Raw genomic sequence first — 27,173 nt, forward strand, 5'->3', positions numbered from 1 at the left:
CAGGCCAGATCACATCTCACCCTGTAGAACCCAACTGAAGTTGTTGTAAAAAATGTTGAAGCCATTTTCTTTGGCTCTCCTGAGAGTCTGTGCATTCCAGCTGCTCTCAGTTTAAAAAGACAAATAAATTCTTGGTGTTTGCGCACATTTTTTTGTGAGTGTATTTGGCTGCCAAAACTGACAGTTCCTATACTGTTGGAAAGAGAAGCAACATTTGCTTTTTTTATTATTATTATGTATTTTGTTTAAGACTTTGGTTGCTATCTTAAAGTTCCGGAAAATTTCAAGGAAGGAAAGCATTAAATCACAGAACTTGTCTATAACTCAAAGTCAGAAACTCTAGGTTTAAGTTTTCGTTTTTATCCTTTCTAACAGTGTAGGCAAGACACTGAAGCTTTCTATCTCAGTTTCTTCATTTCTAAGAAGAGTATAAATCACATTACCTACCTCTCAGAATTGTGAAGATAACATTTTATAAACTTTAAACGAGCTGTGTAGTATTGGTGAAACTATGAATAAGACCAACTATTCTGGAAAGCAATTAGGAATTACACTGAGAAGTTTCTAAATGTCCATATCCTTTCACTGGGAGATCCCATTGCTAGAAATACACACTGAGGAGATCAGTGATAAAAGGATAGAGTGAGCATTTATTAAATGCTTGTTATGTATCAAACACTGCACTAAGGTCTCATATGCACCAGAATATTTATAATAGCAAAGAAGATGCCTACCTATTGGGGAGCAACCAGATAAATTGTGTACATTAATATAATGGAATATTACTGAAATATAGTAAACAATGACATTGATGAAAACAGAGAAACATAGTAAGACTTAAATCAACTGATAAAAAACAAAATAAGTAAAACCAGGAAAACAATATACACAATGATTACAACAACGTTAATGGAAAATATTATAGCAAAATAATCAAAACTGAATGATACAAAATTGTAATGACCAAGTTTTGTCCCAAAGAGATATGAAAGTTTGCCTCTTCCTTCTTTGCAGAACTAGGGGAACTATGGATATAGAACACTGATATGTTGGTTAGTTTTGCTGAACTATTTTTCTCCTTTTTTATGCTTTGTCATAATGGATGGCTGTGAGCGAAAGAGAAAAAAGGAATGTTTTGGGAAATAGAAGTGTTATAAAACCAAAAAATTTCAATTAAAAAATTAAAATAAATATAAAACTAAATATACACTCATAAAATATATTACTTAGAAATAATGATTATCATAAAATAAACAATAATGGTCAAAATTGATGGATTGAACATCTGGAAACCAGGATCGCAGCAGCCACTTTGAAACTAAGTTGCTAGATGATGTAGGTAAATTATTTTACTTCTCTGATTAATTTTCCCACTTATAAAATGGGAACCATAATGCCCTTTCATGTCTGCCTTGTCAATTCTTATAACTTATGGTCTTAGAGATTTATTTTCCTGAGACTTAGGTAAACATCTAGAAACTCATCTGTATTCAATCAGCAAACAAGCATTTATTAAGCAGCTACTATGGGCAGCTAGCATGCACAAAGGATGGAATGCTTGGCCTGCAGTCAGAATAACTCATATTCCCAAGATCAAATACGGCCTCAGATATTTATTAGCTTTTTGATAAGCAAGTCACTTACCCCTATTTGCCTCAGTTTCATTTTCTATAATATGAGCTGGAAAAAAAATTACAAATCATTCTAGTATCTTTCCCAAGAAAAGAGTCAGATTTATAACTGAAATGACTGAACAACAACAAATGTGCAAACCACTGTGCAAGACATTGAATGTACAAATATAAAAACAAGAGAGTACATGCCTTCAAGAATCTTACATTCTGCTGAATTAGGGATAAATACAACACATTCACAGTTAAGTAGGTATTAAAAAAAAATATATAAAATAAATACAAAGTGATGGGGATGCTAACAACTGGGGGGCAATGAAGGTCTCCTGAAAAATGTGTCCCTTGAGACAAGCCATGTAGGAAATTCCAAGAGGAAATGAGAAAAGAAAATATTACAGCCTGTATAAAGTCATCAAGAGAGGAGAGAGAATGTCTTATATGGAGAACATGGTATTGAAGCTTAAGATACATGAGAACAATAGAAAGGTCAGTTTAGATGGAATGCATTGTAATCTGAGGAGAGCCTTAAGTAAATGAGCCTGGATATTTTAGTCAGATTGTGAAGAGCTTTAACTGCTACAATACAATTCAGTAGCCATTTATTAAGTGCCTACTATGTACCGGGCATTTTGCTAAGCACTGGGGTTACAAATAAGAAAAAAAAAAGACAGACCTGCCCTCAAGGAGATTACAATCTAATAGGAAAGACGATAACTTTCAAAAGGAAGCAGAAAGGGAGAAGGGAAAGAAGGTGTGGATATCAGGGTCATGATGAGATGGACTCCAATCCAAGGAGTACAGCGGGTGGGAAGTGAAGAGTAGATCATTCTTCTAGGCATCTGAACCTTCTTTAAATAGTAGTTTAGAGAGGAGTTTTATGTTTCAATCTCAGTCCTCCAATCAGAAAGTTAAGACCACTGAAGATATAAAGAGGTCTGAATACCATAGCTGATGTAATCTTTGTGATGTAATGAAGGTGGTTGTGATAGGAACTGACAAAAGGATATAGATTGGAATGCCTTGAAAAAAGAATCAATAAAACTTAGAAGTTGATTGGAAATGGGGAAAACGCAATACCTGGCACATAATAGGTACTTAATAAATATTTGTGCATTGATTGATTGACGAAAGAATGAAGGATGACTCCCAGGTTGTGAATCTAAGTGACAAGAAGAGTGGTGGCCTATTTTAAGGAAATTTAAAATTAAAATTAAAAAAAGGAGGTGGAATAATAGTGAAAATTTTGGACATACAATTAGTAAGTGTCAGAAAGTAGATTTGAACCCCAAGTCTTCTTGACTTCTGACCTAGCCCTCATCCACTAAACTTCTGGCAGCCTACAGAATATCTCATGAAATAATGTATCTGGGGACATTTTGATTTTAGCTTTTATGAAGAGCTATTTATTGTGAAGATAGCAAGGACAGAAAACAAACACCAAATACCTAAGGCACATTCTCCCTTATTACACCTCAATCACTGGGGAGTGTGGGCTCAGTATTCACATTAATAATAGATAAGTAGATAAATAGGTAGGTAGTTTGATAGATATGTGGATGGATGTATATAACATTTATGAAGCCGTGCTAAACACTAGGCATATAAATACAAGAAAATAAGACAGTTCCATCTGTCGAAGGGGAGGATAGCTAGGTAATATAGTGGATAGAGTGCTGGGCCTGGAGTCAGGAAGAGATCTTCTTGAATTCAAATCCAGTCTCAGATATTTACTAGTTGTGTGGCCCTTGGGCAAGTCCCTTTACCTTATTTGCCTCAGTTTCCTCATCTGTAAAATAAGCTGGAGCACAGAATGGCAAACCACTCAAAATGCCTTGCCAAGAAAAGGGGTTTATGAAGAAGCAGACATGGCTGAAAACAACTGAATAGCCATTGTCAATGAAATTAAATTCTAATAGATGAAGGTAAATTGTAAAGGGGGATAGAGGCTGATATGCTAAAACAGTCTGGGGAGTTATTGAGTTGAGCTAGAAGGAAATAAGCAGCATGACTGGGCATCCTCAAAAATGACTGACAGAGGTTCACCAATCAATGAACAGACCTCAGGGCAGAATTTTATTTAGGTGGGCAAGGCAGTTGATGGGGAACTTGGGATATTCTGGAGAGTGAGTTGAGTTGGTAATGAACTTGGTTGCAATGGGTTCATTTCTATTTGCAGGCTAACCCCTGGATGAGGGACTGTTGGTTCTAAAGCTCATTCATCTAGGTCTCAGTTTTGGACTGACTGGCTATCCTACTTGAATAAATCTGTTTCATCATCTCCTTATGGCTTGCTCTCCTGATCCTTCTGGACTCACAAAATCATAGCCATTTCCAGCCTCCCTAATCTAGAAGAAAGAAAGAATGAATACACCAGAAACAGAACAAGTACCAGGATCATGAACTCTTAGCACAGGTTTTGAATGAGAGGGGCCCAAGCCTCCTTATTGGGAGTACTTCCAAAGTGTTATATAATTACAAAATAATATTTACTAAGGATTTTAGTGATAGGGTAAATTCTAAGGCTGTTGAATTCTTTTACTGACTCTTTTTCTCACTTTATTTATGTGTATTTTACCTCCCTTTATACTAACCTAATTTATGTAAGATCCTTCCTCCACCTTTCACAATCCACTGCTCTCTCCCTTTTAATCTCAGCCCAGTTCAAAAGTCAGAAATATCTTCCTCCCTGAGTCAGTGTGGTAAATTGTCTAGAATAGATACTTGGCCAGTTTGTGGCCAAGCTGCTGGACCAGTAGAGAGTAGTTGATGACTGGGGTACTTGGATTGGCAGCATCTTTTTGGGATTTTAGCCTAGAGCAATTGCTCAATTCACTCCCCCTACATACCTGACTCAGAGGTGGTTGTCTACTTTAAACTAAACGGTTCCAAAGGCCAAAAATGACTGGCTATTTCATACTGTTTCTCATGGGGAAGAATGGGGTCTTGGGAAAAAGCCTGAGTGCATTCTCCTCATCTTACTCTTGGGGAGGGCATTTTCTAGACCCGAAAAAAGAATCTGGGATTGGGCGTGTAATTTGGATATTAGTAGAGTTTGAATAGGCTCATTCTTAGGTATTTTGATGGATTAGTCAGGAGTTCTTAAACTGGAGTCCATCAACTTAAAAAAGTTTTTTGATAATTGTATTTCAACATAATTAATCCTTTTATAATCTGATATATTTTGTTTCATGCATTTAAATATGTATAAACTGTATTTATATTTGTATACATGCAAATTATTTTTCTATATATATTTGTGTTCAAACATGTATGTGTGAATAAATATGATTCCAAGAAGGGATGAATAGGTCTCATCAGTTTGTTGAAGGGATCAATGACACACAAAAAAGATTAAGAATCCTCTCAGTTATGACAGGTTAAGGCAGGTTATTTTTGGCTGATGAATGCAAAGAGATTTGTTGAGAATACAGAGTTCTGTCTATGCTACATTTCTGTTCTTCTCAAACTTTCCAGCTACTGATTGATAGACCACAGGTACATGTGTCCATGTATTCAAACATATCTATCTATGTTTCCAAGAAGGGATCCACAGGTCTCATTAAACTGCTGAAGGGACTGCGTGTCATTGATCATGCAAAAAGTTTAAGAACCCCTTCAATTAGGTGTTCTATTAATTCAAGTTAAAGCAAATTATTTTTGGCTGATGAGTGCCAAGAGGTTTGAAAATACACAGAGTTCTGTCTATGCTACATTTCTACTTTTCTCAATCTTCCCAGCTACTTACTGGCTGGAAAGACTACAAGTAAACGTGCAATATAAAGTATACACAAAGAATATAAAAAACAGGAAATAATGATGACGATGATAGTGTTTAAGTAGTGCTTTAAGGTTTGCAAAGTTTACAAATGTTATTTTATCTTCACAATGACTTTATTACGAAATTGTTTATATTTTATATGTGTACATGTTGCCTCTTCCATAAAATGCATGCTCCTTCAAGGAAGAAATTGTTTCATTTCTGTCTTGGTCTACCCAACCCCTAGTACAGCGCCAGCATACACTTGTTGTTCAGTCATTTCAGTCATGTCCGACTTTTTGTGAACCCATTTGGGATTTTCTTGGCAAAGATACTGGAAAGGTTTGCCACTGATATTCTATCCACTTCACTGCTTAGTTGCCCTTAACAGTTATTGAATGCTTGTTGAATTGAGTTCTTCAAACTCTAACAGAGGTATACATGTAGCTTTTCTTAGACTTTTCTGGGAGTTCTGTTTCCTACACTGGTCACTGATTTAGTATATCTCTTTTGGGGTCGAAGAGAATAATTCAAATCATCAAGGTGAATATTTGACTGAGAACCTACAATGCTAAAATCACAAATGAGTTGTTAAAGTGACAAAGTCAAGACTTGAAAACATACTTTGGATCTGTTTTCAGGGGTCTTTTTTGGACCCAGACTTGGGATTCCCAGCTTTTTTTTTGCTATCCTAAATTTGTTCCAATACTGAGTGGTGCTTTGTTAGGTGCTATGATAGCAACTAAGAGAAACAGAGAAAGAAACAAGCATGTATTTATTAAGCACTTATTATGTGCTCAACACTGCATCAAGCTCTTTACAAACATTATCATTTTATCCTCACAATAATCCTGGGAGGTAAAAGGAGGAGCTATTATTATTCTCATTTTACAGTTGAGGAAACTGAGCCAGAGGTTAAGGGATCTGCCTAAGAGTAGCTAAGTAGTAAGTGTTTAAGACACATTTAAACTTAGGTCTTCCTAATTTCCATTTTTTTGTGTCATCTTAAGTCTTTGCTCTTAGGGAACTCCCCAAAAGATGTGAAACAGATGATTTATTAAATACTTGCATTGGATTGCATTGGAGTAGATAGGCAAATCTCACTGACCTGATTCTTCTCCAAATCATCCCACTCCCTGCTAGAAAGATTTGATAAGCTCAGAATCTTGGATTCAAATGCTGTACAATTACAGTTGAGATGGGGTCATTTGGGGGTGCTTATATACTGGGGTTTAGCATCCTCTGAGTAAAAGTAGAGTTTGGAGGGAAAGAGGGGGAGTGATAGGGCTGGGGAGTTGGAAAGGGCAGCTTGGTGTACTAAATTGTCTTGGAATTTTTAGCTTGGCTTTCTATTAGCCCTCAGCTGTTCTGTTGGGTGTGTGGAATTTTGGGAAAAGGAAGCCAACTATTTTAGTAATTCACCTCCTTTATGGTTCAATTTACAGTAAATCTGCTAAGTACCTTTGAAAAGTTTGTCAGGAGACATGGTCGGGGAAACAGGGTTGGAGGCCAGGGGTAGCACCAAATGACCTTTTCTGTTAAGAGACTTATTTTGCAATGAATAAACAATAAAGGGGCCCTGTTTGACATTTCTGCCTGAGGAAGGGAGTGATGATGGTCTGGGGATGGGGAGACTAAGCTGAAACTTATCACACTGAATTTGCTGCTACGATCCCTTTTTGGAAGTCTTGCTCTCAGATCACATCTCCAAGAAAAGCATGAGTAACTAGGCAAATGCAGTTATCCCTGTGGCCTGTTACTATGACCCTCTAACTTCTTTTTTGTCCTGGTTTACTCCCACATTCATGTCTTTTATGTAAAGTATTTTCTGGTCTGTAGGAAATGTATTTTTAAACTTCACCTTAATTTCCATCTGTCTACCTGCTCTAATTTGTCTAAAGTCTCTTAAATATTTGATCTAGCCCTGATAAGTATTAACCATCTCATCTCCTACTATAAGACAGTTTCTATTCTTCCCCCAACACCACTCAATCCCAGTTTTTGGCCCTTTCTCCTTTCTAAAATTAACCTTGAATTAGTTTTGTGTATATTTAACTGTGTGCCTGTTGGATACCAATCTCTACCACCAGTAGACTGTCCTCAAGGGCAAGAATTGTTGCTGTCTAGTGCATAATATGTGCTTAACAACTATTTCATGAGTTGAATTAAGCTGAATTGAATTTTTACCAGCAAAGGAAATGAGCAGCTAACCTATTCCCTGAGGAGTGCTGTGGAAATACCAGTATGTTTTATCTTAAGTAAACCTGAAATAAATACACACATCTAGTAATTAGATGGTGATTACTTGGTCTACAAAGGGATTAATTAGAGAATTTTAAGTAGTGCAGTTGCTAGTGGAATGGGCCTAGAATCTGTGTGAAATTAAGCAACTCACTTAAGCTTTGTTTGTCTCAGTTTCCTCAGTTGTAAATTGGGAGTAATAATTCTGACACACACATAAAAGCTTAGTTCCTTTTTGGAACATTTAAAAGAAGGTTAAACTTATTCATTTTGATAATTTGCACAGAGCCTTTCTAGAACATATATATTGTATAAAGTGAGGTACACCTATAATGGCAAAGCTACCAGGGCTTTCTTTGTAGCCTTCTATTGATAATTCCCATTCATTTCATGCCAGAAACATTTGTCATGACCTTGTTGATAGAGAAAAAAATTGCTTTCTTGTTTTCACTCACTCTAACAGAAATCAAACATTTCCTTCAATTATTTAAAAATGTTATTCTGAGAAAGTGTTCATAGGTTTTACCAGATTGTCAAAGGAAGAACTTTCCATCTATTTCAACCTTGTCATCTATAAACGAGGAGACTGAGATCCAAAGATTTCTCAGAAGTAACTAGGTATAGTAAGTATCAGCGTCAGGATTCAGTTCCAGGTTTGATGATAACAGGTTATCTAAACTTCTTGACCTCAGAGGCACCTTCTAGCCCTAAGTTAGCAAGCTTTCCACTATACTGCTCTGGTTGTGAAATGCTTTTGGTTATCTAAGTTATCTTTCTTCCTAACTTTCCATATTTTTTCTGTCTTTTATTTTCTTTCTGCAGAAAGCCTATGAGCAAAGATCTCATTCATCTAAAGAGGTAAGACTTTTTTTTCATTATGATCACATTACCAAAATGTATACAGTTAAGTGGCTGGAAATTCAGGAGTAGCCATTTCTTTCAACTCTTCAGCCAGGGAGAATTAAAAGCCAAGTGTTGGCTGATGACCACAAGTGTCATAGATGATCAGAGAAAGAAGTCATTACTATGCACTGGGGGAGTAGGGAGACCTTTGCTCATGGGATGAAGCTTAAGCTGTATCTTTGGCAACTTTTGATCCACTGGATTTTTGTCTTTCTCATTCTTGATAGGAGACATCTGATCTAAATAAATAATCTCCTTTTGCTTTCTTACTATCTTACCACCTGATCTGTAGAGTTTATGTGATACTTGGAACATAATGTGAGAGCAAGAAGCTGCTCCAGACTTTGTAGGGCCATGCTTCTGGCAAGGGACCCATTTTTAGGAGCTCAAGAAAGTGCTTGGGCAGGGAACTTAATTCAGTTTCTTGTCTTTGTAACTTAAGGAGAACTAGTTGACAATGAATTTCACTGCTGAATGTCAATTGGATGGGTTTTAGCTGGTTAAGGACACATGAGGAGCAATATGGAAGAAGATTTAGGCAGGAAGTTGTGATGGTTTTGTCATGTCTGATTCTTCTTGATCCCATTTGAGGTTTTCATGACAAAGATATTGTCATCTCTGTCTCCAGCTTATTTGACAGACAAGGAACTGGGACAGACAGGGTTAAGTGACTTGTTCAAGATCACTCATTTAGTATATGTCAGAAGAGCTTCCTGATTTCCAGGCCTTAAGGCAGAAAAATATGGATTTAAATCTTGCCTCAGATGTGTGATCCTACACAAGTTACTTAACCCCTCCATATAAAATATGGAGGATGGATCCCATGGCTTCTTAGATCCCAATCACATCAAAGTCTGTGATTTCACAAGCATTGAAGGATTGTTTGTTGAAGTCATTTCAGGTAGCTCTTCTTTTTTTCCTTCCAGGAAAGAGAAAAAGGAATCAGTAAGGATCTGTAATTTCACCTACTGGTGAGCAGCTAGGTATTTCAGTGGATATAATGCTTGGGCTGAAATAAGCTAAATAATCTCCACACACTCAAATTCTTCAGGAAAAAAATATGGTAAATTCAAAGCAATCGAGACTGATTTGGTTCAAGTTCAATATGAGGAATATTTTAAATACTGTTTTTTTCTTGACTGAATAGATTAAAAAATATAGAGATATGACTCTTGATTGAAGGGGTTTACTAGGGTTTTTTTAAAATTAATTTTGGTTTAGTTCACATTTCTCTTTTAAAAACTGGGTTCATTTCAGGTTTCAGCCGATTTATTGTGGTTCATTATGGTTTGGGCTTCCTGATTTGGTTCGGTTTAAGTGACTCTGTTTACTGTTATGGCTCATTACACAGTAACCAAATGGACTCTTCCCACTGGGAGAGTGAGATTTTTGAGAGGCAGTCAATTGAGACTGATAGCTCTTAGACAGTCAGATACAATGTTCTCCTTTCTTTTGTTTTACCTACAGTGCCTCATCTGGGCATGGGTAGATAGTGGATATTCAGTAATAACCTAGTAAATGAATGGAAGAATGGGTAGAGGGATGGATTGATGGATGATGGATATGATAGATGAATGTAGAGGTGGAATAGTTAGGTTGTAGTATATGACCATGATGGAGGCTCGATTTTTGCATGTTCCACCTCACCTCCTATTTGAGACTACTACTATTAGTTGGATATCATCACTGAATGCTTCATCCAGGACTGAATGATAAAGGCTATAAATTTAAGAATCATAAAACAATAGACTTTGTCTTGGATTAGCTACCATAAAGTAGAAGCAACTAGGTAATGTAGTGGTTAAAGCAGAGGATCTAGAGATTTTGAACTCAAATCCTACCTTAGAATATTACTAACTGAGATTCTGTCTGCCTCAGTTTCTTCATCTGTAAAATGGGAGCAATAAAAACAAAGATATTTGTTGTAAGGATCTAATATTTGTAAAATATGTTATAAATCTTAAAGTGTTATATAAATGCTATCTGTCATTGTGAATAACTCCTAAAAATATTTTTACTTGTTAAATCCTTTTTGCACAGAAGGATTTTTAATAGGTCTGGTTCTTATTTGAAAAAAGTTCACTGAGTGTTTTGAGAAATCAGTTTGGGTACAATTCACATTTCAATAAAACAAAATTTAGAATCTAGTGAGCAAGATTCAGCAATTTTAAGTTTAATTCAGGTATTATCTTCTGATAAAATCTGCCCTCATCTAAAAAGTGGTTACTTCTTCCTTAGACTTTTATGGTATATGTCATCTATTATTATTAAATGTGAATTATTCTATTTTGTGTAATTTTTATTTTTGTATGTGTATTATTGCCTACTACTCTTCTGAGATTACAAACACTCTGATGCTAGGAAAAAATTAGTATCTCAAACTTAGATGATCAATAAATGTTACTTGATGCAATTTTAAAAGACTTCCTGTTTTTAAATGCAAGAAAGAAAAAAAATATTTTGTGTTTAGCTCCAGTCAGCAAGACTTAACTGACACAATGAATGAATACTAAAAAAGTCTATATGTATTGTAGTAATTCAGAGAAAAAAACTATGAGTTTCATGGCTAACAAAGTCAGATCAAAGTTCATGGGGAAAAGAAGCTGAAAAGAGTCCTGGACTTAGTTCTAAGTCATGGGTAGCAGTTGAATAGACAGATAAATAGTGAAGAAAAAGGAGATTATTATAGGAAAAGAACTCAGCATGAGCAAGGATGTTGACAACACCCTGACTGGGGCAACAGTGATGCTGAGCCAGCACATACAAGGGGATCACACTGAAACATTCACAGATGGGTTGGATTGCGCCAGCATTGTGATTGTAATGGGTAGTTGTGTCTTGGGGGATTTAAGGAGGAGAAACACAGCCAGGAGTCACATATTCATCATTATTGTAGGATTTTGCAATAATTTCAGTCACTTTAGAAGTTGACTCTGACATTGATGAACTCCCAAAATTCAAGATAGCTGTGCATTTCTTTTTTCAGATGCCCAGGTGATTTACCTTATATAACTTTGTCACTGTACCTCTTCCCCAGAAGGCCAACTCCTAAGAAAGGACCAGGTTTGATTGTACAATGAGCATCTATATAGCACCAACTATGTACCAGGCACTGTGCTAAGTGCTTTACAGATATCTCTTTTGTTCCTCACAATAACACCAGGAGATAGGTGCTGTAATTATCCTTATTTTATATAGAAATAGAAATTAAGTGGCCTGTCCAAAATTACATAGCTAGCAAGCTTGAAACTCATATTTTTTTTTTTTTCACTCCAGGGCCAGTGCTTTAATCATTGTGTCATTTAGTTATGTATGTTTCCTCTACCTTTTGGCAACATGTGTGCTGTTATCTTTTGATGCACTGGGTAAGTCAGTCTTTTAGCATTATGTGAGTCTCTGATTTTAAGGACTTTGTAGGACACCCCAGGTTACAAATTGGTTTTGGTACTACCATAGACTGTTCTCCATCAACCTTATGGGTGGGCTGGAAAGCCCAGAGGCATAGATATAGAAATGAGTATAGAATGTGCATGGTGGGAGGACGCAGAAGATTGACTTGGTTGGAGAGATAGTACATATTGCAAAGCAATATTTGTCTGGTTTTAGCTGTTTAGAGTAGGAATTCCTTTCCTAAGATCCACTGACCACTAGTCTTCCAAAAACAAATTTCAGGGTATCTGTGAATATTGATAGGAAAAAAGTCTCTCTCTCTCTCTCTCTCTCTCTCTCTCTCTCTCTCTCTCTCTCTCTCTCTCTCCCTCTTTCCTTCCCTCCCTCATTCATCCCTTCCTCCCTCCCTCCCTCCATCATTTATCTATTTATCTATCTATCTATCATCTTTTCACTAATCTCTAAGTAAAATTTACATTTCCTTCAATAATAATGATTTTAAAAAACCCAACCTAAACATTATTCTGAGAAAAGTTCCATAGGCTTCCCTAGAGAGCCTAAAGGGTCTTTAACACACAAAAATTTAAGTATCCCTGAGCTAGAGATTAAGTTCTAAAACCCCACGCGTTAGCTTTTTCAGGTCTTTGAAAATTCAAGAAAACTTAAAGCATGATACTTCTAGCCTAATCCTTTATTCCCAGAAAAGTAATTGCTGCCTCCATCTCTTTTAGTGTATGACAAAGTTTCTCTGCTATCTGGGTGTTAGTGTCTTAGCTCACAAGTGCTTGGCTCTCTCTGTGCTTGTGCTTTGAACACAGTAGGTGCTTTATCGATGCTTATTGAACGGAATTGAAATGAATGGAATCTTTTAAACGGGTGCTATTGTTTGATACAAACTAGATATTGGGGGGAGGGGTTCCCAGCCACCCACTTCCTCAATTCCCTTTTAGAATTTGCCTTCCTTCCACAGGAGCCTCCTCTGTCTTTGGGAGAGGCAGCTGGCGGGAGGGCTGACCTCCCAAGAATATAAACTCAGAGCCAGCTAATCAATATTCCACTGCGGGGGCAGCTCCTTATGTGGTCAGTAATTACCTCAAGGATCTATCTGCCTTCTCCCTTAGGAACTGCACCTTCTTTTCTTTCTCCCTATGAGAGAGAACAAAACATGTATACACATAGAACAGTAGAACAACTTTAAAACTGTTGAAATATTTAACTTTTCATGTTTCTCACGGAAGACCAAGTCCATTCACTTCTGCCCCTCACTCCCTCCCCCAATCTAAAATGGATAAACATAACTATTCACAGACACACAGAAAGATAGACATTACAATCCAGCCACATGAAACCTCCACTTAAAGCCCTTTGAATTTTCTATTTAAATGTTATACCCTGCCTCCCTCCTCTCACATACACAATCAAGCAATGGCCCCTAATTCTGAACAGCATCCTCATTGTGGGTTTTGGCTACTGGGAGATATTCTGGCTTTTCTCCCCAGTACTATTGGAGGTTGGCTGGCTAGCAGTCTTGTGAATAGAATTCAGCTGAGGTCCTTGTTCTATCATGGTGAGCTCGGGGCTCCCATTCTAGACACAGAACAAGAGAGGATATGGGGGAGTAGGGGGGAATTTCAGGTATAGGTGCTTGCTGCAGATTCTACAGCTGATATGGAAATAGGGAAACCAGATTAAAGAGGCTGTTGCAGTGTCTCCAGGAAGCCATAGTCCCATGGATAAACTGAATCACCATCTCCCAGTTGCTGTGCAAAGCATAATTAGCTCAAAGCTATTCATACCAATGCTCAGACCATAAATTAGAAATCACTTTATTTCAGTTGTTTGAGCTGGCCTGGTAGTGTGATTGCTTCACTTCTAGACAGAGAATGTAGACTAGTGACTAGGATTACTGATGGTAATGATAATAACAATTGATTTTTCTACATAGCATTTTAAAGTCTGCAGAGAACTTTACATACACCATCTCATTTTGAGCTTTACAACATCCATGTGAGGTGGGTGCTTTAGGTATTTATTAATATGTGATTTTATCTGAAATTCCTGCTGTGTAAAACTTGCACTGAAGCAAATCAGTATCTCACTTATAATTTAGGTTCCAGGAACTGCCTAAGGTGCATAGAAAGGGGGTAACTTGCTCTGTCAACACATATCAAGGGCAGAACTTGAATTTTTCCTGACTCTAAAGATAGCTCTTTATCTGTTATACCAGTTTGCCTCTTAACAATAACCACAGCATAATAAAAATTATGCGGCAGCTAGGTATCATAATAGATAGAGCACTGGCTCTAGATTCAGGAGAATCTGAGTTCAAATCTGATCTCAGATATTTATTAACTGTGTGACTCTGGGCAAGTCTCTTAATCCTGTTTGCCTCAGTTTCCTCATCTATAAAATGAGCTGAAGAAGGAAATGGCAAACCCCGTTCCAATATGTTTGCCAAATAAACCCAGGAACAGCTAAGTGGTATAGAAGATAGAGCACTGGCTCTAGATTTAGGAGGGTCTGAATTCAAATTCAACCTCAGACATTTAGTAGCTTCATGACTCCAGCAAGTCACTTAATCCTGATTGCCTCCAAAAAACTATGATGATTTTTTTTCTTTATGGTAGTTAAAACTTCATTGACATAATTAGAATTGTGATGTATGTAAAATATAGAATCTAGAATAGTTTTTGCTAGAATAAAATTTAATTTTCTGATTTAAAGTTAAATAATGTATGATGATATTTTATACTTTCAAAATTTGGGGGTTATCTTTAGCTTTTTAAAAAATCTATCTCATCATTGTACACGGCAACATCAATAGGATGATCAATTCTGATAAACATGACTTGTTCCAACAATGACATGATTTATGCCAATTCCAATGATCTTGTGATGAAGAGAGCCATCTGCACTCAGAGAGAGCAATGTGGCAACTGAATGTGGATCACAACATAACATTCTCACTCTTTTTGTTGTTGTTCGCTTGCATTTTGTTTTCTTACTCATTTTTTCCTTTTTGACCTGATTTTCCTTGTGCAGCAAGAGAATTGTATAAATATGTGTATACATATTGAATTTAACACATATTTTAACATGTATAACATATATTGGATTGCTTACCATCTAAGGGAAGCAGGTGGAGGGAAGGAGGGGAAAATTTGAAAAAACAAGGCTATCCAAGGGTCAATGTTGAAAAATTATCCGTGCATATGTTTTGAAAATAAAAATCTTTAAAAATAAAAAAAAACCTATCTCAGGTCTCATGCCCAATCAGTAATTGCTAAACACCATAGCCCTTTGAAAAACAGGAGCTAAGGATTATCCAAATAGCAGTGGAGAGATATATGGTTGGTATAATCAGATTGAAATATATTACAAATGAGGAACTATACTGGAGAAGAAGTATAAAGGATAGTGTTAAAGAAATTTATGGCTGAAAAAAGAAATGGGCTGAATATGTGGTAAGAGTAAGAGATGGCTGATATGCTAGTATGCTTCATTGACACACAAACTGGGTAAACATAGATGGATTAAAATTTATAATACTGGAGGGAATACCCTTATCAGTGAGCTATCTTGGAATATGAAGTATGGATAAGAATTGTGCAGAATTACATGTGATTTTCCCCATAGGGGGAGATATGCATAGAAATTAAATCAAAGATCCATGAAAGTATCTACTTACCTCTTTCTACTCAAATGCAAAATGGACCCAAGATCTCACTGCTGCAGGTATTTCTCTACCAATGCAGCCTGCAACCCATCCATATCGAGTCATCTTCCATAAATCAGGACATGTCCTCCCAAAAATTCACCACAGGGAGTGCAAACAACATGAGGCTCTCACACCCATATACAGAGGTAGATATTAATATAAGACAGTAAGCAAACACTAGAATGAGAAGTACAGCTGTATATAGTATAGAAATTAAAAGAAGGTAGCAACTGAGCTCTGGATTAAAAGAGGATAGGACTTGGATAGAAGTGAGAGAGAGGATAAAATGTACAAGACAAAATCTGATCTTATATTTTTCAGATTTGTTTTCTTCTCTGATACACTGATGCATAGTGAGATAGTTTGGTCTCTGGAGACTGCTCTATGTCCTGTATAGACATCCAGGACTGAAAGACTCATTATCTAGCATATACTAACTGAAATCTCCCTCACCACTACCTCATTCACACATTCTACACATCCTATAGGGTCATCTGAAACATTGTTTCCCTATCCACTTCTCATCTGGTCTCTAGATCCACTTAACCAAATTCTAGGAATAAAATTATGTTCCAATACTCTTCAATAGTCCAGGAGAAGTCTTGATACCTTCATGGCAATTGCTGCTGCCTTCTATGTCAGCTTTGAGCAGGGCTCCTGATACATTTATCTGCATTTGTAGAACCATAGATTTCAAAATGGATGAGGCTTTTGAGATCATTTAGTCGAACCCCTGTATTTTACAGTTGAGGAAACTGAGGGCTGGTGATTGTCTCACACATTTAGTGAGTAGCAGAAATATCTTTTGAGCCCAAGTCTTTTGACTCCAAATCTAGCACTTTTTCCTTTGTCTGTTGACTTGCTTTTTGCTGATTATCTCTTGCTTCCTAGCCTTGGTAGCCCCCCGAATGTTCCCCATAACACATTTGTCTTCCCATGTCACTTTCCCTTGATTCCATAGGGAAGTAAGGCTTCTGTTTTCTGTTTCTGATTAGAAGATGATCATATCTTAGGTAACTAGGAAGAAATGTCGATAGAAAAGGAAGAGGGAAGTGATGAGGTTAGATAGTAGAAGTATTTTCCTAGCCATCTATGAACACACTTCAACAGGAGACTAGGCTCTAATTAAAGAGAAGTCCCAGGATTTGTATTTTTCTGGTAGGCTGCAAACTACCACTGTGTGTATTGTGTGGTTGTCTGAATGTGTGTTGCATTTGGTGTAAGGTTTGTAGGTGTGTTTGTATGTGTGTGTGTCTATTTGAAATATGCTGTGTTTTGTCTTTATTTATACATGTGTATGAGCTTGGCTCCTTAGTGTGTAAAGAGTTTAAAGTTTACCTATGTTTGTATATATTTTGATGGATGTTTTTTGTGTATATATTTGGCTTGCGTGTGTGTGTGTATATGTGTGTGTGTATGTGTGTGTGTTGAGTTCTCCTGAGTGTGTGAAGTATGTTTGTATTGTTTTGCCTATTAATGTTATGTATGTGAATGAATATTGAGCATTTCCACCCAAGTTTTAAAGCAAAGCAGATTTTTAAAACCACATGTTTCTCAATGATTTTGCCAAATCAGGCAGAATGCCTCCTAGTGCTTTAATATAACCAAACTGTTAAGTTTTTCCACTGTGACAACATACTACTTATGAGATCCTGGGCAAATAACCTATTCTTCAGTTTCCTCATCTGCAAAATGAAAAATTGATTAAGAAAGCATTGTAGATCTCTTCAGGTTGAGATCTATCTACTTAGGAGAGGGAGACAGACAGACAGAGAGACAGAGACAGAGAAAGAGACAGAGAGAGACAGCATAAAGAGAGCTACAAAGACAGAGACAGTGATGGAGATACATACAGAGACAGAGATAGGGAGAGGCACAGAGAGACAGAGAAAGGGAGAGACAATGAGAGAGACAGAGACAGTGACAGAGATAGACACACAGAGACAAAGACAGAAAGATAGAGACAGAGATAGAGATAAACAGAGAGACAGAGATAGGGAGAGGCACAGAGAAAAACATGCAGAGACATACATACATACACAGAGAGACACAGTGAGAGACTAAAGAGACAGAGACAGAAGTGCTGAGTCTTTTTTCTTAGCTGTAGCACATGTAGAGAAGAACCACCTCTTCTGTTTTTTTTTTTTTTTCTGTTTAGTCTTCAGAGTTGACCTCCATGGAGGTCTGCTTATATGATAATTTATGAACCACAACAGAGAAGAATGTTCTGCACTCAATAAACTCTTAACTAATGTTTGCTCAATGCAATGAGATGGAATGATAGGGAATTCCACCTTGGATGCTCACTTCTTGATGAGCTTAGGCCAGTTACTTAACCAATCTCCCTAGATCTCAATTTCCTCATTTGTAAAGTGAAGAGGTAACATTAGATGACCTTTGAGATTCCTTAGAACTCCACATCTATGATTCTAAGGGAATGAGGTAAGTTGAAAAGTAAAAAAGGATCTTCATACCCTGGGACTGATTGGAAAAAAAAATGTCTTCTTCCAGTATACTTGCTGACTGGAAAGATTCTGTGGATAATAATGGGAACTGGGGCAGCAACAGCCTTTACATTTGGATGCTTTGTTTTTATTTTAAAACCCTTTCACCTCTCTCCTGGATTAATCTCATTTATTAGGCATTTTTTAAAAAAGTCTTTATGGAGCTGATACTGTGCCAATTATTGTTGAGGAGAAAGAATAAATATAGAGGGTCCCTACCCTTTGCCACTTTGAACTTCACCTCTGCTTACAACCTGTAATTTATTTTTTAGATCTTTTACTTGCCCATTAAATGGTTTCTTCAGATAAAGTTTTGTTGTTGTTTTACATGTGTCTGTCACTTTGTGACCCTGTTTGGGGTTTTCCTGGCAAAAATAGTGGAGTAGTTTGCCTTTTCCTTCTCTAGCTCATTTTGCAGATGAGGAAACTGAGGCAAAAAGGTTAAGTGACTTGCTCAGGATCAATATATGCTAAGTGCAAAATGATTGGTACAAAGAATAAATGTTTTAGGAATTCAGAGGAAGAAGTAATCATGACACACTGAGGTGATTGGACAGTTTTTGTGGAAGAGGTAGAACCTGAGCTAATTTTGGACGGTCCTGTGATCTCTGACACAGATACAGCCAAGAGAATAGAGAAAACCTCAGAAGGTATTGTCAAGGATGGAATGGTAAGTTGGAGTCATTTTCACTCAACTATTTTTATTTATCAATTGATTCTTTGCCTAAGATTTTAGACCCCTTGTAGCACAAATAAATAGGTAAAAATTTCTCTGGGAAACATATAGCACAGTGGAAAACAGACACAGACATATGGGAAAAGCTAGTCAGTGAACTATATTCCCCATAGCTATACCTCTGTTCTTCTAAGAAAAGGACTCATCAAATTTCTTACTTTTCCTCCTGCTTCCCTACTTTTTCACTGAAATATAATCACAGCCTAAATGTCATCCCAAAGACCCCAGGTTCTCTCTGAAAAAAAAAAAATATATATATATACTCCCTCTGGGGTAGATTTGGTAGAAGCACTGTGAGAGCCCAATAACTCTATGATCCTGCCTTTCTGATTATGGTTATCAGCAAACGTTGATATGGAGAAGAGAGAGAGGACATTCTAAGCAAAAAAACCATAAATAATTAATTTATTAAATTTATTTCCCCCAATTGTATTTTATTTTTCCAAAAACATGTAAAGATAGTTTTTAACATCCACCTTTGCAAATCTTGTGTTCCAAATTTTTCTTCCTCTCCCCTCTCCAAGATAGCAAGTAATTTGATATAGGTGGAACATGCAATTCTTCTAAACATTTCTATATTTGTCACGCAACACAAGAAAAATCAGATTTAATGGAAAAAATCATGAGAGCAAACAAACAACAAAAAATGAAAATGCCATTCTTTGATCAGCATTTTGTCTCCAAAGTTCTTTCTCTGAATGCAGATGAAACTTTCCATCCCAAGTCTATTGGAATTGTTTTGAATCACCTCATTGAAAAGAGCCAAATCCATCACAGCTGATCATCACATAATCTTGTTGCTACCGTGTACAATGCTCTCTTAGTTCTGCCTCTGTCATACAACATCAGTTCATGTGAATCTTTCTAGGCTTTTATGAAATCAGCCTGTTCATCATTTCTTACAGAACAATAATATTCCATCACATTCATATACCATAACTTATTCAGGCTGTTCCCCAACTGATGGACATCCACTCATTTTCCAGTTTCTTGCCATTATAAAAAGAACTACTACAAATGTTTTTGCACATATGGGTCACCTTACTCTTTTTTTTAATGGAATCTTTGAGATATACAGGTCTAGAAGAGACTTACTAGACCAAAGGGTAGTTTTATAGTTTTATAGTCCTTAGGGCATAGTTATAAATTGCCCTCCAGAATGGTTGGATCACTTCACAACTCCACCAACAATGCATTAGTGTCCCAGTTTTCCCACATCCCCTTCAACATTTATCATTACCTTTTCCTGTCATCTTAGCCAATCTGAGAGGTGTATAGTGGTACCTTAGTGTTGTCTTAATTCCAGGCAGAAAATATAACATGAACAAAGGTGTAGGGACAGAAATAAGCACTGTATGTTCAAAAGACAGGTTTCAATCTCTTTGGTTAGGGTAACCATCTGGTCAAATAGACTGTGACATCTTTGGTTTCTTTTGAGCAGGATACAAGGATGATTGATAAAGGGGGAAACGGCTGTTTATTTTGACATATGGAGAAAAACAATATAGAAAGCCGTTTGGGATAGGAATAACCTCTTACATTTTTCATAGTCCTTTTACATCCAATGTTGGTATTGTTTGGTCTTTTCAATCTTGTCTGACTCTTTGTGACCTCATTTGGAGTTTTCTTGGCAAAGATACTGGAGTGCTTTGTCATTTCCTTCTCTATTTACATCTAATTTATTATTATTTATTTGCACAATACACATATACAGGAACCTACACACAAAGAGTGTTAGGCAGCCTGATACAATAGGAAAATATGCTATTTTTATAGTCAGAGGATCTGCATTTGAATCCTGGCTCTTGCATTTCCTAGTTGTATAAACTTAAGCACATCATTTTCACTCTTTAGGCCTCAGTTTTTTCATTTGAAAAAGAAGATATTAGATTGGATGATCTCTCTATATAGATTTATATTCTTAAAGAGGACAGATATTATTGTTTCTATTTGGCAAATGAGGAAATTGACTTCCAAAGACACAAAAATGACACAAGAATTAAGACAAAGAAGGGTAAAGTTGGAAACCAAGTTCCCTGGCCAAGGCTTACAGAGGTGAAGAAGGGACACTCAGCCAGTAACTGGAGGAACTGAGAATGAGGGTAACATGTACTTTTCTAGTTCCAAAGCTGCAATATTAGGAAAGAAATGAGTCCAATAGAATAGTTTTCTCCAGAAGAAATGTAACCACAGCCTCCCAGCTTCTTCAGAAATTTCTGTTTGGCCTTTCTAGGCTCATATAATGAGGAAAAAAGAAGCCTGGTATACTGGGCAGAGATGAGAGGTTGCACTTATGGTTTTACCACAAAGAAGAGATGACTTTAAGATGCTTCAGAATTCCCAGTTATTGAAAGCAGCTTCTGCCTGAAGGTCAGCTGCTGCCTCTGTGTTTCTACCTGGAGGTACTAGTAGCTACAGGTACTAGAGGGAAGTAGATTATACATAACTTAGGGCAGTTAGATGGTACATTAGACAGAATGCTGAGCCTGGAGTCAGGAAGACTCATGTTTCTGAGTTCAGATCTGGCCCCTCATACTTATTAATTAACTGTGTGACGTTGGGCAAGTCACTTAATCCTATTTGCCTCAGTTTCCCCATCTGTAAAATGAGTTGGAGAAAGAAATGGCAAACTACTTCAGTATTTTTTGCCAAGAAAACCCAAAATGTGATAACGAAGAGTTAGATATAACTAATAAACAACTGAACAACAACAAAAGATTGTATTCTTGAAGAATTAGTCTTACTGTCTATAATTTGCAGAGAATATGAGTGTATGAATAGAATAAGAGAGAAGCAAAGAGAGGTTTGTAAACATAGCTGGACAACATAAACTTAGTATTTGGGTTTCCTAGGTATATGAGTAACTTATGGGATAATAGAGCATTGTACTTAAAGGCAAGAAAACCCAAGTTTAAATCTTGTTTCAAACGCTATGTGAAAAAGAACTTAATTTCTACCTCAGTTTCCTTATTTGAAAAATAAGTACAATAATAACACCTGTATTAACAGACTTATAATGAGAATCAAATGTCATAATAAATGGAAAGCTCTTTAAAAACCTTAGAGTTTTATATAAATTATAATGATGTTGATGATGATGAGTGACCTGGTAGGTAGTATTTATGCACTTTCCTAATTGGTCAAACTTTGGGAACAGCCTTAAGAAATTATAGTCCACTTTCCTAAAATGTTTCATGTATGATTCTAGACACAGTGTTTAATAGCCAGGAATCAATATATCTATTTCTTTTCTTTCTTTTTTTTCTTTTTTGATGAGGCAATTAGAGTTAAGTGACTTGTCCAGGGTCACACAGCTAGGCAGTATTAAGTGTCTGAGGCTGGATTTGAACTCAGGTCCTCCTGACTTAAGGACCATTTAGCTGCCCCGGTATCTATTTCTTAATAGAATGAGAGTATACCTCATTGAAGGGATCATGAAAGGACTTGGAGATGAAGAAATGGAGGTCTCAGAAGTAGACAACCCAGATGATGGATTTGTTTCAGTTTGTAAGAGGAGACCAGGTGATGGTTAGATAGGAGGGGAGGGTTGAAAGGTAGACCCATAGCTAATGTTGGCAAAACTTTGGGGTTGGCAGTTTTCTTTATTAATACCCATACCTTTTTCAGTGGCTCAGTTTGCTCCTGTTCCTAGTATTTAGAGTCCTTTGGTTGCCCAGTGCTCCCATTGTGGATAACAAAACCAAATTTCCCTCTTGTTTCCCTCAAGAGATAATTTGATAAATTGTTCTTTTTACTTTAATAAAATGTTCTGATGTTAGTGGATAATAGCTTTGTCCATTACCCTTCTCAAATGACATATTTGCATTTCAATGGGGGCCTTCTGTGTCTAAGCTCAAAAGAGTAATGTCGGAATTTCTTAGCACTATGACAGACCATTAAGAGGAGATTTTTGTGGGCAGGGAGACCTACATGGCAACTCTCAATTTTCAAATCATAATGTTGTAGGTAATGGCCTAAGGCCAACCCTACTTGCTGATGTGGATTGTCAGAAAATGTTGATGGCTAGAGACCACAGTACCATAACTTTAGAGCTGAGAAGGACCTTCAAGGTCATCTAGTTCAATCCTCTTTATTTTACACATTTTATACATTTACCAAGGCAAAGAGGGAAAAGGTAATGTTTTGCCCAAGGTCATGAAGGTTAGAAGTAGTAGAGTATTAGGAAACAGATCTTTGACTCTAATGCTTTCCCCACTATATCAGGTGAGAAGAAAGGAATCTGTGGTATAAAAGGATTCTAGGCTGAAAAAAAAGTCCTGGAAGGAGGTGAGGATGGGGATGAAACCTAACCAAATCTCCTATCCCAGTTATATGTAACTGGGATATATATATATATATATATATATATATATATATATATATATAAAATAGTGATGTACTTACTAGTATATAACTTACTAGTTATGTGAATCTGGAAAAATCTCAACCTCTGGTTTTCTCAGTTTCCTGATCTGTAAAATAGGGATAATAATGGTACTTAAAGTGCTTGGCACAGCATCTAGCATATAGTAAGTGCTATATAAATGTCTATGAAGTGAAGATGATAATAGCAATTACCTTTAAGGGTTGTTGTAAAGATCAAATGACATAATATTTTGTAAAGTGTTTAGCACAGAGCCTCACACAGAGTAAGTGCTTAATAATTGTTTCCTTCCTTCTTTCCTTCTTTCTTTTCTTCCTACTCCTCACAACAACTTTGGGACATAGGTGATATTATTATAATCATTTTACTGGGGAAACTGGGGGAAACTGAGGAAGATAGAAATTAAATAACTTGTTCAAGGTCATGCAACTAGTAAGTATCTGAGATGAGATTTGAATTCATCTTCCTGATTCCATTCCAGCACTCTGTCCATTGTGCTACAAAATTTTTATTGAATATTTACTCCATGTCTAGACAGAAAAAGTGTAAGACAGGGTTCCTTTCCCTAATGTGATCATGTTCTTTTTAAAGCACATGAGACTATAAAAATCCTGACACTTATTATTCTCATTCAACCCTAAAAATTCTCCAAAGGAAGTTCCTATTTTGTTCTCTTCTATGCCTAAGTTGTTCATCAGATTTATCAAGGGACACAAATGACTGCTACACACCAGCCAATAACTTATGGAATCTTTAAACCAGACACTTGATTAACTAAACCAGAATTGTAAAGTCTCAGGACTGGAAGAGACTTCAGAGCCATTTTGTCCAAGCTGTACTTGACTAGGAATCCTTTCCCCAACATCTCCAATAAGTGGCTACCTATGCTCCACTTGTAATCCTCCAGTGCACAGGAATCTGTTATCTCTAGAAGTAACATATTCAACTTTTGGACATTTATAATACTTAGGGAGTTTTTCCTTATATTGAACCAAAATTATCTTTCTGAAACCTCTTCCCCCTTTTCCTATGTCTGCCCATTGAGACCAAACAGAACAAGTCTGTACCTTCCACATGAGAGAAATATCCCCAGTTTCTTCATTTAGTTCTCATATGGCATTGTCTTTATCCACCAAAATGGCTTTCTTTAATACTTTCCAGATTATGGATGTCTCTCCTAAAATATCATCCCCAGAAGTGAAGATAATACATATTTCTATGCGTGGTCTGCTCAGGCTGAACCTCCATCAGTGTAGCATGAGATTGAATTAGCTTTTTTTGATTATCATGGCACATGGTTGATGCATATTTAGCTTGCAGTTTACTAATATTCACTCTTTTTTTCCCCTGCAAACTGTTGTCTAGCTATACCTCCCTCATTCTTTTTTTGTAAAGTTGATGTTCTGAGTCTAAATGCAGGATTTTACATTTATCTTTATTAAATTTCATTTGATTATATTTAGCACATTATTCTAACTTATCAAGGTCCCCATTTAATATGTCAATTGGTTCTCCCAACATTGTGCTATCTGGAGATTTGAAAAGCTTATCAGATATACTTACATTTATGCTATTGATTAGCAATGTTGAGCAGCACAGGACCAAAGACAGATTCCTGAGATACTCCACCAAACATGCCCCAAGCTTACATAGAGCCATTACAGACAACTTTTGGGACCTAGTTCAACCAGTTCTGGATCCAACTAACTGTATGACTTTCTTGTCCATATTTCTCCATCTTATCCACAAGGAAAGTATGAGACATCTTGCCAAATACTTTGCAGAATTCTAATTATACCTCATCCTCCTGATATACCAGTTTAGTTACACTATAATTCAAAGGTCCAACCCTCTTCTCTTTCTTTGAATATTGAGAAACCTTTGTTTCTCTCTTTCTTACTCCCATCTCACCTATCTTCCATGATTTTCCAAAAATTACTGTTAATGATTTAGCAATAAAATCCAAAAAAATTTCTTTTAGTATCTTGAGATGTAGTTATTAAACTTACTGAGGGAAGGTGGATATATTCTGAGTATCTTTGTATTTATTTATTTACCTTAGGCTTCAATTTCCTATTAGCCTCGTTTTATTCCCTCCACTCTGATTATTACTTAAACAGAGGAAAACAAAAAGCACATGGTAGTTTTCCCTTCTTCTTGATGTCTGTGATCATAGTTCCACCTCAAGTTGCATATACTATCCTTTCTTTGATCATCCTCCTACTTCAACATGAGCCCCTTTTGTTCAACTCAGCATTGTGTGTTTCACAGAATCTGTGAGTTTATATCTAGAAGATTTTTAAGTTTAGTCTGAACAGGCAAATCCATCAAAAATATAAACTGAAGATTAAATTTTAAACATTAATTCTCAAGTAAAGCTCTTTCAAATGAACCTGTGATTTGATGCAATTAGGATGAACCTAATGATATAGATTACAACTCACCTGTGCCTTCTCATCCATTACAACTGTTATTCAGATACTCTCATAAATCCACCATCAAACATCAGCCAGTCAACTAATTAGCACTTATTGAGCATCTAATATGTGCCAGGAGCCCAATGTATTAGAGCCCTTTCTTGATTTATTCAGAAATTGTAAGGCTAAAAGTCTGTCCATTTGTCATTTCTTGCTCTCAATATGTAACAGCCCATCTTCATTTTCTATCATACAGATCACTGATAAAATATTTTATTCCAGTTCTTCTTTCAAGTCCCTTATTTATTATATTATTTGCTTTATGCACACACACATACACACACACACACGCACATTCTGCTTATTCTCAATATTCACTTCTCTACTGAGTTTCATATAAAGTCTTTTCTTCTTCAAGAAGCTTTTCTTAGTTCTCGATTTTTGTGCTTTCTTTTACTATATGTATATATGTGTGTGTGTGTATGTGTGTATCCTTATGCACTTTGTATAGTATCTTATACAGAGTAAGTGCCTAATAAATGCTAGTTCATCAATTAATTCCTTCATTCATTTTCTATTTTTACAAACGACAAAATAGACAATTTTAATAATTATAAAATTGAAAAGATTTTTTTCCAACAAAAATCAATGTAACTAGAATGGGAGAATTTGCCAAATGGAAATTTTTTTGTATTAAATATCTATTATAAAAATCTGACATCCAAGATGTATAAAGACTCAACATAAATAAGACTTAGAACCATTTCTCAGTAGCTCAGTGGTCTAAGGATATGAACAAACAGTTTTCCATAGAAAAGAAGTGAAAACTGTCAACAATACCTCCAGCTGCAGAGTAAGCATGATGCTGCCACCAGTTTTGTGGATGCAGGGCATGCCCTCAAGAAAGAGGACCCTCAAGAGGTTATTAGCTGTTTGATGAGAGCAATTGAGATCTACATAGACATGGGATGCTTCATCATCGCTGCCAAACACCACATCTCCATTGCTGAGATCTACGGAGCTGGTGGACATCAAGAAGGCCATAGCTCATTACGAGCAATCAGAGAACTATTACAAGGGGGGAAAATCCAACAGCTCTGCCAACAAGTGCTTGCTGAAGATGGCTGGCTACACTACTCAGCTGGAGCAGTACCAGAAGGCCATGGTATTTAAAAAAATGCTCTAAATAGCTAAAATAAATGCAAATTAAAATGACTGCAGGTTTTACTTTGTACCTCTCAAATTATCAAAAGATGTAAATGGTTTTGGAAAAAATGACAGAGAAGAGCAACAGTTTATAAACTGATGTAAGGTAAAGAAAACAAAATTAGGAAATGGCTATCCTAATGACTGCATTAATGTAAATAAAGACAACACTAAAAGATAGCTGATCTTAGATTGCATACAAATACTAATCTTGGTCCTGGAGGATATACCCTGAAACATACTTCTCTCCTCTTAGAAAAGAAAAATATGAGTAAAAATATGTATA

At 36.4% G+C, this 27,173-nt stretch overlaps 1 protein-coding gene across 1 annotated transcript in view; it reads left to right on the forward strand.

The window, feature by feature from the left end:
* The window catches only part of ARHGEF4 (Rho guanine nucleotide exchange factor 4), a 481,275-nt gene that overhangs the window by 18,259 nt on the left and 435,843 nt on the right, over window positions 1-27,173 (forward strand). The window contains exon 2 of the mRNA XM_031959839.1: window positions 8,452-8,487. Within this exon, the coding sequence (XP_031815699.1) occupies window positions 8,452-8,487 (36 nt within the window). The remainder of the gene's footprint in view (window positions 1-8,451; window positions 8,488-27,173) is intronic.

This window comes from Sarcophilus harrisii, chromosome 3, assembly GCF_902635505.1.
Source record: "Sarcophilus harrisii chromosome 3, mSarHar1.11, whole genome shotgun sequence".
NCBI lineage: Eukaryota > Metazoa > Chordata > Mammalia > Dasyuromorphia > Dasyuridae > Sarcophilus > Sarcophilus harrisii.